The 20,660-nt window shown below is 51.3% G+C and overlaps 2 protein-coding genes across 10 annotated transcripts in view; one reads left to right on the top strand and one right to left on the bottom strand.

The window, feature by feature from the left end:
- Positions 1 to 12,077, bottom strand: part of IFT172 (intraflagellar transport 172) — a 38,484-nt gene extending 26,407 nt beyond the window's left edge. For both annotated transcript variants that reach the window (XM_055714334.1, XM_055714335.1), the window contains exons 1-13: positions 11,938 to 12,077; positions 11,703 to 11,846; positions 11,463 to 11,575; positions 10,921 to 10,960; positions 8,117 to 8,182; positions 7,648 to 7,727; positions 6,066 to 6,153; positions 5,004 to 5,218; positions 4,784 to 4,907; positions 3,590 to 3,685; positions 2,817 to 2,978; positions 1,059 to 1,112; positions 441 to 544 (exon numbers count right to left, since the gene is read on the bottom strand). In XM_055714334.1, the coding sequence (XP_055570309.1) occupies positions 441 to 544; positions 1,059 to 1,112; positions 2,817 to 2,978; positions 3,590 to 3,685; positions 4,784 to 4,907; positions 5,004 to 5,218; positions 6,066 to 6,153; positions 7,648 to 7,727; positions 8,117 to 8,182; positions 10,921 to 10,960; positions 11,463 to 11,575; positions 11,703 to 11,846; positions 11,938 to 11,976 (1,325 nt within the window). In that variant the 5' untranslated portion in view covers positions 11,977 to 12,077. The remainder of the gene's footprint in view (positions 1 to 440; positions 545 to 1,058; positions 1,113 to 2,816; positions 2,979 to 3,589; positions 3,686 to 4,783; positions 4,908 to 5,003; positions 5,219 to 6,065; positions 6,154 to 7,647; positions 7,728 to 8,116; positions 8,183 to 10,920; positions 10,961 to 11,462; positions 11,576 to 11,702; positions 11,847 to 11,937) is intronic.
- On the top strand, positions 12,060 to 20,370 carry LOC102052466 (low density lipoprotein receptor adapter protein 1-like). 8 transcript variants are annotated; one of them, XM_055714339.1, is made up of 9 exons: positions 12,060 to 12,258; positions 14,627 to 14,769; positions 15,289 to 15,401; positions 16,348 to 16,462; positions 16,835 to 16,907; positions 17,325 to 17,437; positions 18,442 to 18,491; positions 19,437 to 19,474; positions 19,636 to 20,370. In XM_055714339.1, the coding sequence occupies exons 1-9, from the start codon at positions 12,174 to 12,176 to the stop codon at positions 19,791 to 19,793; spliced, it is 888 nt and encodes a 295-aa protein (XP_055570314.1). In that variant the 5' UTR covers positions 12,060 to 12,173; the 3' UTR covers positions 19,794 to 20,370. The 8 variants fall into 8 exon arrangements, 4 of the variants coding, with proteins under 4 accessions (XP_055570314.1, XP_055570313.1, XP_055570312.1 ...); XM_055714338.1 differs by having other exon boundaries at positions 19,434 to 19,474; XM_055714337.1 differs by having other exon boundaries at positions 19,392 to 19,474.
- Positions 20,371 to 20,660: the final 290 nt, after the last annotated feature.

The raw sequence follows: 20,660 nt of genomic DNA, 5'->3' as shown, positions 1-20,660 counted from the left end.
AGGGTCCCCAGCAGCAAATTAGTTATGCTGCTTCTGTCTCTGAGCAGCCCGCGATCCTCCCTTCTCTCTAATCAGAAAATGGAGTATGGTATTTCAGAGGGACAAGAGGAGGTCCTGCTGGCATCTAGAGTCCCTGATAATGCTGTAGTAGGACCAGCCTGATGCAGAGATGCACAGGAGGTCCCTCTTCAGCAATAGTCAAGTCAGGCTTCAATAACCATGTAGCAGAGGAAAATGGGCTTTTGTACTTCTAAAACTTTACAACCATTAAGTGCAACTGAACAATTAAACCCCAGCAGTAGTCACTATCAGAAGCAGATTACTCAGGTCCACGTGTCTTGGGGCTGCGTTCTACAGAGTGGGACATTTCCAAATATCTATCTACGAGGTCACTCCCACAAAATACCTGTACTAGCCACACAGGCAGCTGTAACACCTACCTGACAAGATGAGGGTTCATGAACTCTGTGCGGACAGACCCCAGGATGTCATTGCTTCCATATTCCACCAGTGTCAGCTCTCCAGCATTAAAGATCATGCAGACCTGATGAATGTGAGAGGGGGATATACTCTTACAGAAAAGCCAGGGTAAGTACACATACTTACCTACCAGTGAGGTGTGCAGAAAAGAACTCTGCTGCACACAAGTCTAAATTCAGTCCCCCTGGGATGAGTAAGGAATTGTCCCTGGCTACCTGTTGTGACTGTCAGCTTTTCCTCAAGGCTGGGGATTTTAGTTCTGGGCCTGTCAGTCCTGTAACAGCCAAGCTGTCACCCTGAAAGCAGTATTCTGTACCTCTAACATCCTCTCTGGCTGTTGCTCTTTTACTACTCCTCTCTCCTACAAGGTTATGACTTGTATAACTTGACAGTCCACACACCAAGTTTGCTCTGTACCTGGCCTATGGAAAAGGCAAGTATGGGGAGGAAGCAGATCAGGATCTACATGGAGAGGGTAAGTCCAGGAAACTGCTGAGAAACAGGGTTTTCCAGAAGTGCAGTTGATGCTTTTTCTGTCAACATTCATGGGTAGTAGCATGTTGTCCCATCCAACTTACATTCTCATTGTCAAAGAAGAACTTCTCATTCCCTCCAGATCCTTGCCAGGCTACCTACAAAGCAATGGCATGGAGTGAGCAAATGCCAGGCTGACAGCTCCTGCAGGGAACCAGACTGCAGGCATTCAGGTCCACTGCCCAGCTCCCAACTCCCACAACAGATAGCAAGAATTATACTGCAGAAGGGATCACGTTCCAGCACTTCAGCTGTCAGCACTATTGTTTAGTCATTCCCAGCCTGCAAGTTCCTCATTTCCCTCTTCCTTTTTTAACCTCTGCTTCAGGCTCCTGTTTTCTTTGTGTAGTATTTTATTGCCTTCTGGACGAGAGGCCTTTATGTGACCAATGTACTCCCTCCAGCCAATTCTTTCACTAGCACTTCTTCACCTTCCTCAGATTAACTTTATTATAAAAAGAAGCCTCAACAGCCCCTTTGCCTCTATAAATTTTCTCTACAGAATCAGTGCCACCATCTGTAGGAGGCAAATTTCCCATGTAGCTGAAATCCTTCTTTTTTTGGGTCATGTTAGCAATATATTGATCAGTACAGTGCCAGTGGGGGAGCAACTGATACAGCATTTGTGAAGAGCACTGGATAACACAATAGTTACTGTAATGCCAATAGGCAAGTGGTCAGAGAGGCAGAAAACTGAAAGCTAAGGCTGCAGATGTCCTCTTCCCACCTTGAGCAAGAGCTCCAAGTCACTGCTTCAATAAAATTCCAGTGAGACAGCAAGATGTAAATGGATTACTCGCAACCCCATTCTTTATAAGAAGTGAGTATAGCTGTGCAACTGAAATAAAAACTCTGTGCAGTATGATGTAGAGAAACCTGGGACATGTAGTCTGGCCAGATTTTCAGTTGGGTTACCAAGTATCAGTATCCTCCAACTCAAATCTGTAGTCATGAGGTCGTGCTCCCAACCAGATTGATTATCACACCATTAGCCTGATAAAAAGTATATGATACCTGTGTGAAACAAAGCAAATACATCCTGAAGCCTATTTAATCTTTTTTTTATCAGACACTGACCTACTCCCCACTTTCTCCAGGCTTGGCACATAGGCTCAGCACTTTTGTGTGGACAGTTTTGTATGAATTGTTTGGTACCAGATATGACACTAGCATAAGCTGTGGTACTGCTGTTGTGAATGGAATTTGGGGTTTGGGGGGGGGGTGGTTTGTTTTTTTTTAAATGCACTAAGATCCATACATTCACATCTGGAATGTACATATGTACAGCACCCAGTTTTGTGCCCCCCAGTACAACAAAGACATTGATAAACTGGAGCAAGTTCACTAGAATGCCATCAAGATGGCTGGGGATGAAGCACTTGCACTGCAAAGAGAGGTTGAAGGAATCTGGCATCTTTAGCCTGGAGAAGGCAAGGCTTAAGAGACCTCTAATAAAATGATGCCAGGCTTTTTTTGGCAGGTGCACAGTGAAAGGGTGAGAAATGGTCATAAATTAAAACAGAGATTACAATGAGACTTGGGAAAAAAGCTCTCCCCCGTGAGGACAGTAAAGCATTGGAACAGGAACCAAAGAAACTGGGATCTGAGCAATGACATCTGAATTTAATATTGACCTTCCTTTGGGTAGGAAGTTTGATAAGAGGCCTCACAAAGTCCCTTCCAACCTGAATTATTCTATGATTCTTTGAAAATAGACGTATTGTTCCCATGCAGAAAACCTATCCTTTGAGTTACAAAGTTAAGCGTTTGACACTCAAGAAATGCCACAGATTTTCCAGTACCTCACTGAGCTTGTTGGAGCTGATGTCACCCAGCAATAACGTCTCTGAGGTATGGGCCACCAGATACCTGTCTTTTCCTAAGATCTTCACCTCGTCAATCTCATAACCATACTGGGATTTCAACACAACTCGAGTTCCTGTTGAGAGGTTCTTCACAATGACCTAGAGAAAGTGGGAAAAAGCAGTATGAGGCCAAGCACACAGGAAGAACACAGACTTCTTTGCCCCATGGAAGATTATGCAACAGAGGACTGGGTATTCAGATGTCCCTTCACCTCATTTCACTCTGCTTTTTAAAGAAACCTTAGCATTCCTTTTGTATGGGATGACAACTATTGTAGAAGTGTGGGATTCTCACTTCAGCCATTTAGAAGTTTCCAGACTAACTGGAGGACTACTTAGGCCCTGAGGATGAGCCACCCTCTGAGAGTCCTGGTCTCTCTCCACTGACTACAGAGGGGTGCCTAGACTGCTGGCTTACCATTACCACCTGATTTTGAGCAAGGTAACACTGGATGAAATTAAACCACTTAAAGAGCCTGCATTTGGCATAGAGGTACCCTACACAAATTCACAAGCTAGGAAATAAATTCCACTGTCTTTGTTCCTAGCCAATTTCCACCCAGCCTTGATCCTGTCTCTGGAATATCCCCTATGCCTTTTCTGACAAAGTGGCTATAAACAAACAGTAGGTGCAGAACTCCAAACATGTCTAGTTTTAGCAAACATCCTATTTTCATCAAGAGACTTTACCTCATTGGATATTCTCTTACCTGGCTTGGTCCCACATATGTAATTTCAAATTTATTTTTGTAAATGCTTCTGCGAAGGCAGCAGTCGAATTGTTCAACTCCTCCACACAGAGTGCCCTGAAGAAAAAAACATATTGCACACAGTCAGTGAATTCTGTTAAGGACAGATATTCCAGCCCCTACTTACATGATATGGATCAGAGGTGAGACAGAAATTCACAGGCCCTGGCTGCTCTGGGGAAGAAGGCTCAAGCCCCCAGATGCATGAGAACCAGTCCTATCTTAACTTTCTTGAGAGAACAGAAAGACTGAGAGATTCTCAGAGAAACAGAGAAACAGAGCTTACCAGACACTGGCATGTACACAGCAGAGGAAGAAGAGGGGCAGAGGGGTTAAAAATCACCTTTATCCTCATCTTCCCCACTATCTTTCTCAGTTTCCCACTTCTCCCTCTCCCAGTCTCCCAATGTCCTCCCTTCCAGCAGAATCCTTCCACGTTTATCTCTTTCTTTATAAAACCTCCATTCCTTTCACTGATCTCCTATCCCTTAGCCCTTTCCCCTTCTCTGCAAATGTTTGTTCACATTTCAATTAATTCTCTATCTGAAAAAATTTCAAGGATTCTTGATTGTTGAACATAGAAAGATGCAAAACCTATTAAAGTTGTAAATAGCAATCTTCCTAAATAATGTAAATGCTTTAAAGTTATTCAATTTAACACAGAAAGATTGGAAGAAAAATTCAAAAGGTTTTGAAGAATTATTTAACAGAGAAAGGCCGATCAACAGCTGAAAGTAGAAGACAACTCTGAACTGAAAACATAGCACACAAACATAGAGTCTAAATAACAGACTATTTTTTATACTGCTTCTCACCGGTGCTCAGAGGAAAGAATGCTCATGAGACTGCTCTAGAGAAGCTATGCTGACCTTATTATGCTTCTGTGAAAAAAGGAGGACTGCTGCTGCTAATGGGCCCTTACACAATCATCCATGGTATTTTACAGCTCCATACTCTGCACGCTGCATATCTGACTGCAGCAGTGTCCCTTGCACAAGGTCTCAGCCTAGGCACCTTGCATCACACAGCTAGGTGATGGTGTGACCACTCTCACAAGCCCTCCCTGCATCACACGACTTTGTTCTCAGGAGCACGCATAAGACCATCCCTGGTGTGTGACTCCTGGGCTGAGGGTTGCTGGCTGATGATACAAACCACACAGATGCGTGAACCATCCCTCTTCCACGCTAGAGCTGTGATGGTGTAGAGGTGAGCTATTTCTTTGGGTCTGCCTTCCTCCCAGGCACTGCGGCGCGGGCTCCAGTTTAAAACCCTTAACCTGTGAGCACAGATGAGAAAGCAGACAAGTAAAGAAATGTGTATGGTTGAAGAAGAAAGCACAACAGAGGGGAGACTTTACCATCAGGCACCATACCTATCATAGCTGCCAATCACAACAGACTGACCACCAGGACTGGCAGCTGCTGTGGTGAATTCCTTCTCTGATGAGTCCCGGCTATAGTCAAAGGTTTGAATCACATTGCCCTCCTTCCCATAAGCTACAATCTTCTTATCGCAACCTGCAGCCACAATGCTGTTGGAAGCCCAGGCGAGGGCATAAGGAGGACAGGGATGCGTCACCAACTTACCCTACAATAGACAGGAAAGAACATCCTGAAGACATGACCGGCTCTAGTCCCCAGCTGGTGTCTATATGCAACTGTCACAACAAGACCAGCATGAGCCCTTCTCTAAAGTCCAACTTCGCCTGCCTGCCCCAGGCTGTAGGAAGGTAGATAGAAACCTGAACTGAGAGATGTATCAACTATTCCACTCCCTGAACCAGGAGAGAAGATTCCTGATGCCAGTTAGAAGACCAGTACCATTGACTAGACTGGGATGCACTCTTAACATAGCAGAGTATACATGGGCCTTCAGCGTACCATGGTAGAGAGTAGACATGCTCAAACTGCTTCAGCTGGAGAGAAAAGATCTGACTGAGAATAGCATTCTCTTCACCACAGCCTGAAGCAGAGAGACTACTCTTTTTGGGGAGAAGTGGGAGGCTCAGGAGAAATGCTGGGTGCCTACAGTATCCTCTCCACAGTGTCTGAACTTGGGATTCAGGTTTAACTGGGATAGCTATGCATTGCTTAATGAGAAGACAACAGCAGCTGTTCCCTGGAACCCTTAGCTGTTCAAGCATCATTCTCCTGGACACTCTAAAATCAGATCTTTCCAGACACCTGAAAAGCCATATGTCTCATACACAAAAATATAACTTCCCCTCCTACCACCACACTCAGTGTATTTCAAAGCATCTAACTACCGTCCTGTCTTCATCAGCGCTCTGTAAAACCTACGCTAGCAAGCACAGACTGTAGCTCCTCTCCAGACTTGTACTCCCTCCATAGCCTGATCCCTTTCCAGAGCTCTTGAGCTGGGGAGTGGGTTATACAAACAGGAATTGTGCTCGCTGAAGAAGGATTTTTGATACCTGTGATTCACCTGAGCCCTCATCATCAAAGAAGAAGCGCACTATGGTTCCATCTGCATGGCCAGACAGGATTCCCTTCCCTGACACACTGCAAAGAAACACAGAGAGGATGATGCAATATTACAGTAAGACTTGTACCTCTGTTTTCACATTTCTGCCCAAGGGAGCCAGTTCCAGAGTCGTCGTGGATGCTCTACATCAAAGGAACCTTCTCCAAAGACAAGCTGGGTGATGAACACAAGAATAGCTAGTACCTGTACTGGTGTCTGTAAAAACAAAGCTGACAAAAGTATGGAGAGTGGAGAGCAGCCAATCAAGTATCTTCACCATGTAAAATCACAATAGCCAACTTTCTGTATTACTAAACCACAGTGAGGCTAAGTAACCTTCAGTGCAATAATGACCGTGCACACAATTTCTTATAGCAAGCTATATCAAACAACCTTTCCGCTGGAACTGTTCCAGAAGTGAGGCTGGATATTATAATGCCAGGAATCCCTAAAAGCAACACAAAATTTAGAGAAAAAAACATCTGGACAAACACTCCAGGCCTAAGTCCATTATTTGTAGCATTAATGTCTTGTGTACTTCTTGACACAAGCAGGGAGAAGAGAGCAAGGAAGAAGAAATAGGCCTAACGATGTGTCCAGAAAGAACATTTTTTCATGATGATTCAAGCACAAAATACACATTTTATGAACACTGTAACAATCCAGGAATCATACACCTGTACTCTAATGATTGCAGTCCCAGATTTGCCACTGATACCATAGCAATAACAGCATGAGCTGTGCTTAGAAATAAAAGAAGAAGGGAAGAGAGTGTGGGGGGAGGATTAGAGGAGAGGATGAGGAGGACAAAAAGGGGAAGAGGGGGGCAGGAAGAGATAGGAAGAGAGAGAGAGAGGAAACAGAAGCCTTCTGGAATAGAGGCAAAGGCAGACAGACTGGAGGAACTTCTCAGCAGTAGGAAGTCAGTGTCCTAGACTAGCTTTAGGTTTTTCTAATTTTTCTAGCACTCAAAAATCAGAATGACACCAATGACACCATTTAGTGAAAATCCCACTGCTAAGACCATGATGTATCTTAATTTTTTTAGATAAAGGTTACTAAAGTAGTTAAAATGAAATCTTAATTAAAATAATTTAAAATTGCACTTTATGATTATTTTCGTAATTATAGCCTTGCCACAGTTTTATCTCGCAGAGTATTTTTACATGATTTTTTTTAGCCCTTAAACTTGACAATGTTAGTAATTAGCTGGATGATGTTGATAAATTTAATCTTGATAAAGTCACAAATTCAAATAAATCCATGTATGTAAGTAATGTCATGGGGACTTGGATCCTGAAATGTGTTCGAAGGACAACCAAACTGTGTGGGCCAGTGTGGCTGGCACAGGCAGGTATCAGATTTTAGGGAGGAATTCTTTCTGGAAAGCACAGTATTATATTATCTTGACAAGGAACTGACAGCAGAAAGACACTATGGCAACCTCCCATACCGCCACCAGTTATGCCAGGGCCAAAAGCAGGTAGGAGACTGAGCCAAGGCAGTGTAGGCTAAAGCAATGCCATACTCACTTGGAAGTTAGCGAGACCACATAGGAATCTGTCCCATAAATGGTGGAAGACTTGTTGTTCTTTGTATTTGCTAAACGAACCTGAGAAAGAGAGCATGATCAATGTTGCTTCTGTCTGCAGAATGTGGATTTCCCCCAGCGTAACATCCCCAGAGGTCTCCCAGTCCATGACCAGTACAAGAAGTTACAGGAAGCCAATGGCTTTCTGGTAGGTTGGAGTAGCGGCAAAGTTGGAGTCACACTTCCACATTTCTAGAAAGGTCAGGAAAATGACCAAAAGATCCAGTAAAACCTTCAAGGGCTAACCGGGAACCAGACCCAGAAAATTCAAGTCAGGGCTGTAATCCCATTGCCGCTATTCTGTGCCCGGTGCCACAGAGGAATGGCTCCTATCCTACAGCCCAGGTGCTTGCAGGCCCTCACAGCCCCTGCACGGAAAAGAAGATCAGGCAAATAACAAGTTTCTCTACCTTTCCTTCGGCAAGGCCAAAGACAATGATGTTCTCTGCTGGCCACAACAAGCAGGTCACAGCACTCTGTCACGGAGGAGGCAAAAAGAGAGGTGAGAGATCTACCCTATCTAGCTTCTTGCCCCATTGCTACATAAGACAATGAACAATACGACCACTCAGACCAAGAAAAAGAAGAGATGCGGGCATCTGGACAGATCTCAAAGTAGGATTAAGGTCCTCCATGCTGAAGCTTGAACTAGATAGTAGTGAGCTGGGGCAAAATAGCAGGCTCAGAAAGGCTAAAGCAGGGCATCGAAGTTATACCAGATGTCTTCACTTTGAATGCTCTTCTGAGAGGACTACTTATTGATCAGATGTATGGTTTTCCACATATTACTGTTGAATGTACAAAATCATGGCTGTTTTAAAAGACTTTTTGCAACAAGTATAAAACATAAAAATAATTCAACTCTTGCCAGCGTCTGTAATAGAGATGAGAATATTTGTACATTGAATCTTCATCTGATGAATCAGAAATAGTCTTTAATTTTTATTTATGAGCAAGGTGGTTATCAGATGCTACCAAGGTCAGGTAGAAACAGGTTCATTAAATCCAAACCAAAGGTATTCTTAAGGGTGGGCATCAGGATGAATAAAACTGATCATGAAACCCAAGTGTAAGACAGGGCCAAGAAAATTAACGAACCACTTCACATTTAAACTGAAGAATTTCAGTCAGTAAGAAGGCTGGTGTCTGACACTGTGCCACCAGCACTAGTCTCACTGGCTCACCTGTTCCACGTTAAGCATCTGACCCTGCTTTAGACATATATACACCCTTATTTATTCATCTCCCCTTCTATCCCCCACGCTTACCATCCACATCAGCAAACACAGATACAATCAGATACCAAACTGTCCTTGCATACCTTGGCTGCTCATAATTTCTGTGTCCAACCAATGACCTATTTTTTAATACACTTGTTTCTCAGTCATCTGTCTATTTCCCTCATCATCTGCCAGACCCTTATTTTCATTTCAACACAACCACAAGCCGCCCATTGGCAGCTTAGAAACAAGCCTCACAAAGCAGTAACGTGCTCAGCTACTAGTGCAAAGAAATCAAACTTGCACATACTCATCCTGACCCTCTAGCAGGATGTCTTGCTTGTCAGCAGAGCAGGACAGTGTCACTGTATCCACAAGATGTGTACGAGTGCCCAGCAGGTTTTGCAAATGGCAGGAGAGGGAAAGGACTTGACAAATGATCTCTCATACTGACTGAACACACCAAAAATTTGTAAATAACAATATTTAGCTACAGGAGAAAATTGGACACAGAGGTCAAAACCCACATATACAGTATCAGAAAAAATAAAGGATTTATTATGATAGAAATGGTAGAAAAGGCGTGGGAAAAATGAGGAATGAGAGAAAAGAGAAATGAACCGCCACATTAAAAATACAAAGAATGGTACACATGCTGTGCACAGCACCTAAGCTTGTGAGAGGCAAGCAGCCTCCCACCAGGCCATTAGCCAGGCTGCTGCAGCAAAGCAGAGCCAGAGGGGCAGGAAGCTAGTCCTGCCTGCAGGCAGGACTCTCCATGAGGCTACAGTTACCCACACCTGGGATAACCACAGTGTTCAGGAAAGGGATAAGTGGACACCAAGCCCCTCTTGCTCTCTCTCCCTCACGACACTCTATTCCAGTGTCATGACGACTCAGCACACCAGCTCAACCACAAAGGCTGACGAACAGCTTTCTTCACTATCACCAGAGCAATAGTTACATGGGTTCCCCTCCTGCAGCCAGGAGGGAGTGTTCAGAAAGGCCAGAGGGCCCTCCTAAGCAGCCCTAAGAGCAGTCACAGTGGTGGGCCACAACGCAACCCTGAGGAGCAGACTTTCAATCCAGAGGCAGAAGCTGCCCTTCACCTGAGAGGCAGCTTGAGAAAGCCTGACACAGAATCTCTAGCAACTCCATCAGAGGCAGCTCTGCCTGCGTCTTCTGGGGATTTGGCCCAGGAGGATGATTCCTCCTAACTGGTACTGGCTACTTCAGGGGCCAAACGAGCAGAGAACTTTGCTAGAGACACAGAGAAAGTGGGGGTCACAGTGTGATGGCAACTGGCTGCAAAGCCTAGGGCGGCTGCTGGACATTTGCTTCTGAAAGTAGAAGACATAGTCAGTATGCTGCATTTTCACATATGGATGGCTTTCTGTGCAAGGAATTTATAACACCTTTGCCTTTTCCAGATACTCACATCACCCTCAGGACAATCCTTGCCACAGACCTACTGAGTAGACTGCTCTCTGACACGTGCAGGCAGAGCCAAAGCAACAGAACACAAAGGCAGCCAAGGAGATAATCTAACTGAAACTACAAACCTGAGGCCTTTGAACATGTGAAAAGTGTGCAGTTTGACTGAATTCTGCACACTTCACATTGTGGCTAATAAGGAAACTTGGGGCTTAGACATGCCAACCTGTGACAAATAGCTGGGCTCAGAGTCTCTCCTCCTTTTTCCCGTTCAACTCCCTTAAGTCTACTGATGCCTAAAGTAGTCCCCAAAGTTTTTTAATTGACTGCATTGATCATTCAATGATTAATTGCTGTGTTACGAGGCCTCTGAAGCTCGGTGAGTCATGCATGCCTCAAAATTTAGAGATGATCTCAGGATCTACCTGCACCTTTTGGAGATCAAGTACCACTGACAGTTTGGCCAAGTACACCCGTGAGCATCAGCAGAGACACCTCTAATTGTCTTAATCCTACACATACTGGAAAAAATGGGAGTTGAACAAGGGTCTGGGTCTCACCGTTTGGATGAACTTGTTGCATATCACCTTCTTGTCACCCCTGCAGGAAAAGGTAGACAAAAATGACTATCAGTGAAGCTAGTAATACTGCCTGTTTGAGTTACCCTACTGTTTGTACTCAGCCTGTTTCAGTATTGCCTAACACAGGCCATTTAAGCTTTGCACACTGGTTGTCTTATCACAAGCCAATTTTAGATAGATAATTAAAAAAAAACAAAAAAACCCCAAAAGCAAATTCTGAGCTTCCCAAATTCTGGTGGCCTGCCCTCCCGAGCACCTTCAGCACGGCACATGCCAGCAACGTGTGCGGCAGGTGTGTGCCACCATTCCACACCCAGGGAACAGGGGACAGCAGTACCGGCCTCATGGCTCCGGCTCCATGGGAGCCCAGCTGGTGCACCCTGGCACAGGGCTCCATGAGGGCTGCCATCGAAGCCAGGCAAGAGTCCCGGCGTGTGAAGGGCCAAGCCGGGCCAGCGATGGGGTGGCATCGATGCCCCCTTGGAAAGCACGGTGCCAGGGCTGGCCACTGCCACGCTCACCACTCCTCGCCGATCCTGTAGACGTAGACGATGTTGTCGGTCTGGCCAATGGCGATTTTGGTGGAGTCCGGGGAGAAGGCCATGCCTCTGACCGCGTAGCTTTTCCGGCCGTACTGCGGGGAGGACGTGGGGTGAGCGGCCCCCAGCGCCCCTGCCCGGCCCCCAGCGCCCCTCACCCGGCTCCGGCCCGGCCCCGGCGCAGCAGGCCCCGCCGGCGGCCACCCTTACCCGGGCCCTCACCTTGGCGTCAGCGGGCTTGGTGGAGAACTTGTCGCGCCTCTCGCCCTGCTCGTCGTACAGCAGCACCACCCGCTCCGCTGTGCAGACAGCGAACCGGGCGCTGCTGGCCGACCAGGCCATGCAGGTCACCCGCGCCGTCCCGTCCTGCGGGGCACACGCAGCCTCAGCACCGCCGCTCCCCCCGGCCCGGCCCGGCCCGCTGCCCCCCGCCCGGCCCTGCCCCATCCCACCCCACCTGCGGGGCCTGCAGGGTCCGCACATGCCGCAGCCGCATCGCGCCGAGTACCGGCACCGGGATGGGTCCGTGCCGCGGCCGCCGCCGGGCCCGCCGCGTTCCGCCCCCCGTTGCCACGGCAACCCGGCGCCTCCGCCGCTACTGACGTCAGCGCGCCGGGCGCAGCCGGGACACCCCCCCGTCTCCCCCCCCCAGTGCCGGTACCGGTACCGGCAGGGCTCGGGCTCGGCTCTGCCATGGAGGCGCTGCGGGCGGCGGGGCGCGCCGTGCTGCGGAGCCCGCGCCTCGCCCGGCACGGCCTGGGGCTCCGCCGGCGGCGCAGTGAGTGCAGGCCGCGGGGCCGGGGGGCGGGCGGGGGCCGCGGGATCGGGGCCGGGCTCGGGCTCCCCTGAGCCGCGTCGCTCCGGGCAGGGATCCGCGTCTCGGTCGGGGAGGGCCCGGGGGGCGGCTGCTGCCCGCCGTGGGGAGCGGTGCTCGCGGGGCGCGGCTGTGGCCGTGGGGCCGCGGGGCGAGACGGGCTGGCGGGGGGCCCGGGCGGCGGGCCGTGGGGCAGGCCGTGGCACTGGCCATGGGCAGGCCGCGGGCTGGCAGGCCAGGCTGTGGGGCAGGCCGCAGAGAGGCCGTGGGACTACAGGCCGAGGTGGGCAGCAGCGCACAGGCCGCTTGCCTGGCGCTCCCCCGGCTGCCAGCCTCTTGCCCCGCTATTGAACTGAGGCCACAGACGCCAGCGGGCCGAGGCCTTGGGTGGCTGCGAAGGGCAGTGCCAGCGGTGCCACGGAGCACGCTGTGCCTCATCCCTGGGCACCCTCCCCAGCCTGCGCGGGCCCTGGCCTCCCCGAGGCACTGCATCTGGGCCTGGGCAGGTGTGGGCGTGCACGCAGTGAGTGTGGCAGGCCCACTGGCTGACTGCCACTGGCTGTGGCACAGCCGGATCTGTGATGGACCCCACAGACAGTGCGGGAGCTCTGTGAAGCCGGAGGGCTGTGCCTGGGCTTTCGCAGTCGCGGCTGCCCGAAAGCTTTGTTGGAGCAGGAGAGCTGCTCTGGCAGCCCTGGCACGAGTGGGCTGCTCTCAGAGCTGGGAGCTGGACAGTGCCCCTCTACCCTGGGTAGAGGTCCCTGACACCTGTATGGGACCAGATGCATTCCCCGGTAGTTGTGATTTCTGCAGGAGTATGCTGTGCGAATAAGGTCTCCTGATTTCCCTGTGGGTTCAGCTTATTCCAGTTATGAGTCGGAGCCTTCTGCAAGTGTGCCAGTAATGTTCAGGGAGCTAATCCCAGGAAAGAGATAAAAAATAACCCTGAAAAGTAGTATCTTAGTGTGAACAGTAGATACCTAGGCAATTCCCAGGGAAGTGTACAAACGTGGTATTTGCAGCAGAGCGTGTAACTTCTGTGTTCCTGTTCCTTCCCTCTGTGAACTGCATCCCCAAGGAGAGAGAGCCTGACTTTCTGTGTCTTAGCCCTTCTGCATATCTCCTCTCTCACCATCCCTGTACTCTTTGGGATCTGAGGAAAGTAAATGTGTGCTAATACCTGCTTCAGCTCTCCTTGAAAATTAGCACCAGGAAGTCCTTGGCACAAGAGGATTGTTCTTTGTGTGTGGCACGCTAGTCTGATAACTAAAGCTTTTGCCTTCAATGAGGGCGAGCTTTCTGCTGAAGCCAATGGCTTTGTCTTGTGGGAGCAGACGTCAAATGGATGCTTCTGCAGTGCTTGCTTTGTGTGTCCTCTGCCAACAGCAGTGTCAGGACCAATTGTAGGGCCAGGGCTCCTTCTCCCACCAGCACATTTGCTGTGTGGCAGAACATGCTGGTGAAACAGACTGGTTTCTCAAGGAAGCTGGAGATGCAGAGGACTGTCCCTAGGGAACCTTTCTGAGTGAACAGACACTGCCCATTTGTGTGTGGGTTTTTTTGCATTCCCCCCCCCCACACACACTTGACTGCAACAGGGGTTTGAAAAGAGAGGACATGAGAAATGAGCCAGTGCCTCTTTAATTCTGTGACCTGCAAAGTAATGCACATGGGAGCTCTCTTCCCTCTGCTTGTTGGCGTTCATCCATAAAACATGTTTCCTGGAAGCTAGTTTGCATCCTTGAACCACCAGTCTGAGCTCTTCCTAAACACAGAATCTTTGTGGAGCAGTTGCTTCCCAGTCACCTCAGTTTGGATTGTCAGTGCTGGATGACCTACCCTTTCCCTGGCAGCCTGTTGCTGCACATGATAGCTACCAGAGGGTTTGGCTTTGGTCGCTTTGGACAACTTGGGGATTTTGATCTGACAGAGTGTGGCAGCAAATGCTGCTGTTCGTGAGGTGTGCAGCTTAGATGGGTGAGATGAATACAGTACAGAGAACATCCTGCTGGTAATAACATAGATGAGACCCAGGAGCGCAAGGTTTCCGCAGATAGCTGTGTATGCTGCAGCATTTGAGGCCCTGTGCAGATAAGCAGGAGCTTACTATCTATGCTGACAGAGCCTGTACCTCTAGGGATGGAGGACTAAAGCTTTGAGGGTGAACTGTCCTCCTGTTCCTCTTCCAAGGAAGTCACAGAGCCAGGAGGGTGCTGAGCTCAGTGCAGGCAGCAGTGTTGCTGCTGGGAGCAGTGAAACTGCAACGAGGTGGGGTGGCTGTGCTGGGATTAGCCCTTTTGCCGCTGGCTTCTAAGATATTTTGTCTTTGCAGAGCTTCCTGAGAGCTGGGCTGACATGCAGGAGCCACTGCTTGAGGGGATGTGCTTCACACTGAAGTATCTAGGCATGACACTGGTAGAAAAACCCAAAGGAGAAGACATGGCTGCTGCTGCCATCCGCAGGATCGTGGCCACGGTGAGAGCTGGCCCAGGGGCCCTGCTGTGCTGGAGTGGAGAAGAGCCAAGTCAGAGCCCAGACCCTGGACTCCGCGAAGTGTCCCATGTCCCAGCCTGGAACCCCAGTGAGGGACTGTGCTGTTCCCAGGAGGAGGGTGGCATGCAAGAGGCTGGCTGGTCTCTGCCTGTGTGCAGTGGAGGAAGCTGTCTTCCTGCAGGACAGCTGCCGCTGCCTGCTTTCACACCAGGAACATGGCTAGGAGCAGAGCTATGCCTGTCACAGCATGGAGAGGAGGGTGAAGTACTGGGGGCGGTGGGGTCTGTCCCTCTGTCTGGGAGGTGTGAATGGATTCCAGAGGTGTTCCATGCAGGGCATGCCTGAGCTCCAGGCTCTCCTTTCCCATCCCTATAGCAGGAGCCTTTGCAGCAAGGGTCCAAGTGGGTGACACTCCCTACGGTTTGGGGGACTCCTGCCAGTGAGGGGGGGCTGAAGACCCTTGCCAGATTTGCAGAGGTGTCTGGTTCTCCCCACTGCCAGGCACGGGTGGGAGCTCGCAAGTTCCAGAAGGTGATTCTGACGGTGTCTCCGAGGGGCATCTCGCTGCAGGATGCAGACACAAAGGAGATGGTTGAGAACATCTCCATCTACAGGTGGGCATGGCGTGTGGAAGGCCTGGGTGTTCCCCAGCAGCCAGCTGGTGACTGATGGTATCTTGAGCAGTCAGGGAGGGCTGGGCCTTCTGTTAGTGGTACCTTCAATCTTAGGTCTTCCTTTGGCTCCCTGAGGCATGTGCCTTCTCCTTGCTGTGCTCCACAGCACTGCCTGGGGCTGAAGGCAGGTAGGGTGCTGGGCAGCCTTGAGTTCTGGGACAGTCCATCTATCTTTTTCCTGGGCCCTGCTTGTCTCTTCTGGCATTCAAGCAGGATGAGGAGGCTGATGGTTGGAACACCCCACAGTTGGGGCAGGACTGCATGTCTGTCTCTCTGTGCTGACACAGGACCACCCTTCTGGCTGCAACGGCACGAGGGTGCCATGGACTGCAGCTTGGGCTGGCTAAAGGCAGTTGCTGTCAGAGCTGATGTGTTGGGTTTTTTACTGTTGCCAGCTGTGCTTTGGCTGGAGTGGGTGTCTGCATGCGCCAGGTGTGAGGGGAGTGTGGCTGCAGGCTGGTGGCTAGATGGGAAGCAGAGACAGGACATCTCTTCGGTGCAGAATTTGGGTATTGGCACCAGAGCAGATGTGCAAGCAGACCATCCTACTGCATGGCCTCCAGTCGTGTCCTTGGAGGCAATCACCCACCCTTCAATGCTCCTTTTGTCTCAGTTTTTGAGTTCATACGTGGGGTTGAACTGGGCATCAGAGGACAGAGAAGCACGCTGGGGCAGCGCAGGAGGGAATGCCTGTGGATGCATCCATCTCTTACTAGCTGTAGGTTCCAGGCAGCCTCTGGCCTTTGCTGGGGTTTGGGCTGCCTGATCATCTGGGGCAGATGAAAGCCTCGGTCTGTCAGCACTGCTTGTTGCATGTGCTGGGAGCACAGCAGAAGGCCTGTGCTGGAGTCCCTTGCTGCCCTGAGCAGCTCCTCTCTGCCTGCAGGATCTCCTACTGCACAACAGACAAGCTGCAGAACAAAGTCTTCGCTTATGTCGCCCAGAGCCAGGAGAGTGGGGCACTGGAGTGCCATGCCTTCCTCTCGCCCAAGAAGAAGATCGTAAGCACTACCCTTCTGCTCTTGGCTCCATGAGGTAAGGGTGGGAGCGAGGGTCTTCCTTCTCCCCCTTTTTAGAGAGAGAAGGCCCTTACCTCTGTGCACCTCATCTGGAAATGGAGCCAGGGAACATGTGTGCTCACACACTGCAGAGGCAGATGGTGAGGAAAAGGAGATTCTTCTGTCCTAGCTCCTCTGGGATCTCCTCTCAGTGATAGCTGGCCCACATGGGTAGACAGACACAGCCTTGAGCTCTGGCCTTCTCTGTGTCTGCCCTGCAGAGAAAGGTAGTGAGGGAAGGCCTGGGGGCACTTGTATTTCATGGCAGTGAGCTTGAAGGCCCATGGAAGCAGATGTTTCCTCTCTTGTACACAGGCCCAGGCTGTGACTCTGACTGTGGCCCAAGCCTTTCAGATGGCACTGGATCTCTGGGAAGCAGCACATGCAGGTAGGAGGAATTTCTCAGACACGTCCCTCTGCTTAGCCCTGGGGTTGGGGTCTCCAGTCTGGGACCATGTCTAGGGCTCTGTGGAGGAGACATGGCTTGCTGCCTGGCTGGTGAAGCATACCAGGCAGGGAGAGAGTTGTCCCTGCTGTTGTGTTCTCTGCCATTGCCCCACACGGGGAGCTTGCTCTGTCTCTGGCTGGGGTGGGGTGGGGGATGTCCCTGCTGTCTACACTGAACTCTCCTGCATTGCTGAGCCGTAGCACAGCTCAGGGTCCTGTGGCTCCTGCCCTGAGCAGTGATCTCTCACCGTTGTTTGCAGGGGGTATCTGTCCCTAGCGCACAGTCCTGCCCGTACATCCCCTGCTGGGCCTTCTGCAGGTTGCAGGCACTAACACTGCTGCTTTTGCCCTGTCCCAGGCTCTAGGCAGGAACAGCCCCTTCACCCTTCATGTGTCTTGGAGAGCAGTGAGCCCGGCAGACCAAGTGAGCCAGCCCCCCCGGGGAGCCCTCCCTTCAGACACCAGTTTGGGGTACAGTATGTGCAAGCCTGGCCCATGCCCAGGGCTGTCTCACATCAGGGCAGGAAAAGAGTAACCCTTATGCAGCTCCCTCCTTCTGGCCTGCCAGGACCCTGTCGATACCTGCTCAGCCTCCCTTGCACTTGGTGGCCTGATGTGAAAAAGGGCACTGTGCTCTGTCTGGCTCACAAGGCAGGTGCGGTTCCTCAGGTGATCTTTGCTCCAGGAGCTCTCCTATCAGGCTCAGCATTGCTGCAGCTCTCAGCCCTGCTCTGCCGGCACTGTCAAAGAGGGAGCTGGGACTGGCTCTGCACACTTGGTGCCGTGGCTAGGGGTGAGACGCTGTCTCTGAAGGAGAGGACCCTTTGGTTGTCGTCTTGCCAGCCTGAGCTAAGGCTCAGCCCTGTCCATCTGCACTACACCTACTGCATGGCCAGGGCCAGTCAGAGCATTGCCAGTGTTGCCGGTCTCACTGTGTCCCTGCCCAGGAGCCTCTGGATGCTTGGTCCTTGGCCTCATGCTTCCAGTGCTGGCCCAGCCTGACAGTGCTTAGGGTCACGCTTGCTTGCAGCCTGCTCCTGGGTGCTCCTCTGCCTGGCCCTCCAGCTGCAAGATGCACTTACCTGACTCCTGTCTCTGGGCACAGGTGTGCTGTGTGCAGCAGCTGTCTCTGCTTGTTCCCTGCTCACAGCCCGTTTGGTGCTCTGTTGGCTGGAGGGGGTGTGAGAATAGCCGTGCTCTGTCTCCCCTTGGTGTGGCTGCGTGCCTGAGCCCTGAAGATTTCAGCAGCCCAGTGCTGCAGGTGCCACCTTTCCCCCTACTGCCTGTAGGCACCCTTTGTCTATGCCATGCCTGGTGGGTGACTGTGTCTTCTGAAGGGACCAGGGACTGCCCTGCTGCTCCAGAATAGGCTCTGGGCTGCCCAGCCTTGCTCCTGGCAGAGACTTGCCAGGCAGTGAGGTGTCATGGTGTTTTTTTTTTCTTTTTGGTTTGGTTTTGTTTTGTTTGTTTACCAGGAGGAGGAAGAGGAGGAGGAAGATGATAACATCACTGAAACCTTATCTGGGTAGGTGATGAACTGCTGGTTGTGTTGAGGGATCCCTCTGACAAACCTTGTTTTGTTTCCTTCTCTGCACCCGGTGCAAGCGGAACTGCTGGTGCCAGGGGTGTGGTGGGGGTGTGGTGGGAGTGTGGAGGAGATCTGCATGGCAGCACGTGGGAGCCTCCTGCTACTTTCTCTGCCTCTGTGCCTGAGAGGTTGAGTGAACAGGGAGCTGAGCTGTGGAGGGGCAGATACTGCAGTTCAGCTTTTGCAGTGGGGCTGTGAGGGGCAGATGATGACCCTCAGGATGTATCCAGAGATGTTACTTGTTCTGTTTCCGCCACTGTGCTGAGGCCAGCCTATCCATGTATGGTTCTCAGGTGGGACTCAGAGTTGTCCCTCTCCTCTCACTGATTTCCCTGGGGCTGGGGCCAGGTTGGAATCCTGGTCATGCTGACTTCTGCGTGGACTAGGGCCTCGGGCTGAGCTTGCTGGTGTCTCTCCTGTGCTTTGGAGGAGCTGATGGTACCAGTCCAGCAGTGGAGGATCAACCTGTAGGTCTTTGCAGAAGTGCCTGTGGTGGTGGTTGCAAGAGGCCTGTTCCATTGTGGCTGTTCTCTGTGTACCTGGCAGCTGGCACCTGGCTGGGGTCTGTCAGCACCGCAGGGCTGAGCCTGGTCTGAGCTGGTGTCAGCCAGGAAACAGTGTGTGCACAGACTAGAGCTATGTGTGTGGCCCTGCGAAGTGGCAGCCCTTTGTGCCTGGAGGCTCCTGATGGGAAGGAGATGTGGCTTTGCAGTCTCAGGAAAGGCTGGCCTGGGTTTGGTAGCAAGCGGACTAGGGAATTCTGCACTTTTGAGTGCCTGATAGTGCTGTGCTGTGCCTGTGTTGTCAGGGTTATGAGCATGCTGTGTCTCTTAGCAGGGCTTGCTTGGGGTATGATGGGTGCTCTGTTCTCTTCCAAAGCAGCATGGAGGAGCTGGGGAAGGGATCCCACAGCCCAACAGGTAAGTTCCTTCCTTCAGTGCTGTTTTACCACATCCCCCAGCATGTCCTCTGCAGGAAGAGGGGGTTGATGGATCACCTGGGAAGGTCTGCTTCCCCTCCCAGGCTGTGCTGGATTCCCAACTGCACGCCTCGTAAACCAGGTCTCCCTCTTGCTTTTCAGAGTCAGCACCTCTTGTGCCCCGAGCAAGCTCTCCTACTGCACAGCTACTGTGCTACCGCCTGGGGCAACCCCCAGACAGCTGGAAGGGGCTAGGAGGGGTTGGAGACCTCCCCACTGCTGGCCCCAGGACTGCTGGCCCCAAGACTCCCCTGGGCTAAGCCAAATCTCTGCAACAATGGACCAGCCACTCAGGATTCACCCTGTGCCTGCACCCAGGCCAGACAGTGCCTGCCCCTGCCTCCGGCACTGCATTCCAGGGATGGGGTCTGCTGGCACCGCTGCCACGAAGTGCACAGACTGCGACACCTGCTCCTTGTCCTGCTCTTTGCCTGCATGAACCGCCTCAAGCTGCAGCTGCTCCCAGCTAGGGCTGGTGGACCAGTGCTCCTTGCTCCGCCCGCTCCCAGTGCATGCAGAGCCACCCCAAGTGCTCTGAGCCTGCAGGGTGCAGCCAGTGCACCTCAGATCGCGCTGCATCTGACCTGTCTCACTTGTTTCTCCTGCTTTGCTCATGGTGGCAGCTGTGGGGACCTGATGAGGCTGAGCAGCCCCCTGGAGATGGTGGAGGACTTGCTCAGCACATGTGACTCTCAGGGAGCGATAGCTCTTGGCTTGGAGGAGTGAGAAAGGCCTTGCCCCTGTGTTTCAGTCCCACACTCACATAAGTGAAATGATCTGGTTTTTAAAGGAAAGCTCTGTCTTTACAGGGAAATAAACCAATTTTTGGTTTGTTTTTTTGTTTGTTTTTTTTTTTTACTGTTGTCATTTGTGTTTGAGTGCTGGATGGGGTGCCTTCCACAAGCATGTGAAGTACTGTGTCTCTGCTGCACTGCCTGCTGTGAGGCTTCCTCACCTGTGTTGAGCGCCTGGGCTGGGGCCTGAGCTCATGGAGCCTGCAGCTGCCCTGGAGCTCCCACGTCTTCCTCAGCTGCCGGCCCCGAGGGAGCTGTTCCCCCTGTGCTGAGGGCTGCCAGGACCCAGGGTGCTCCTTATCTGGGCTGTGGGGGAGCTGGTCCAAGCTGTGC

This window comes from Falco cherrug, chromosome 6, assembly GCF_023634085.1.
Source record: "Falco cherrug isolate bFalChe1 chromosome 6, bFalChe1.pri, whole genome shotgun sequence".
Classification (NCBI taxonomy): domain Eukaryota; kingdom Metazoa; phylum Chordata; class Aves; order Falconiformes; family Falconidae; genus Falco; species Falco cherrug.
The sequence above is the reverse complement of the archived record's forward strand: the minus strand, read 5'-3'. Positions and strand labels throughout refer to the sequence as shown.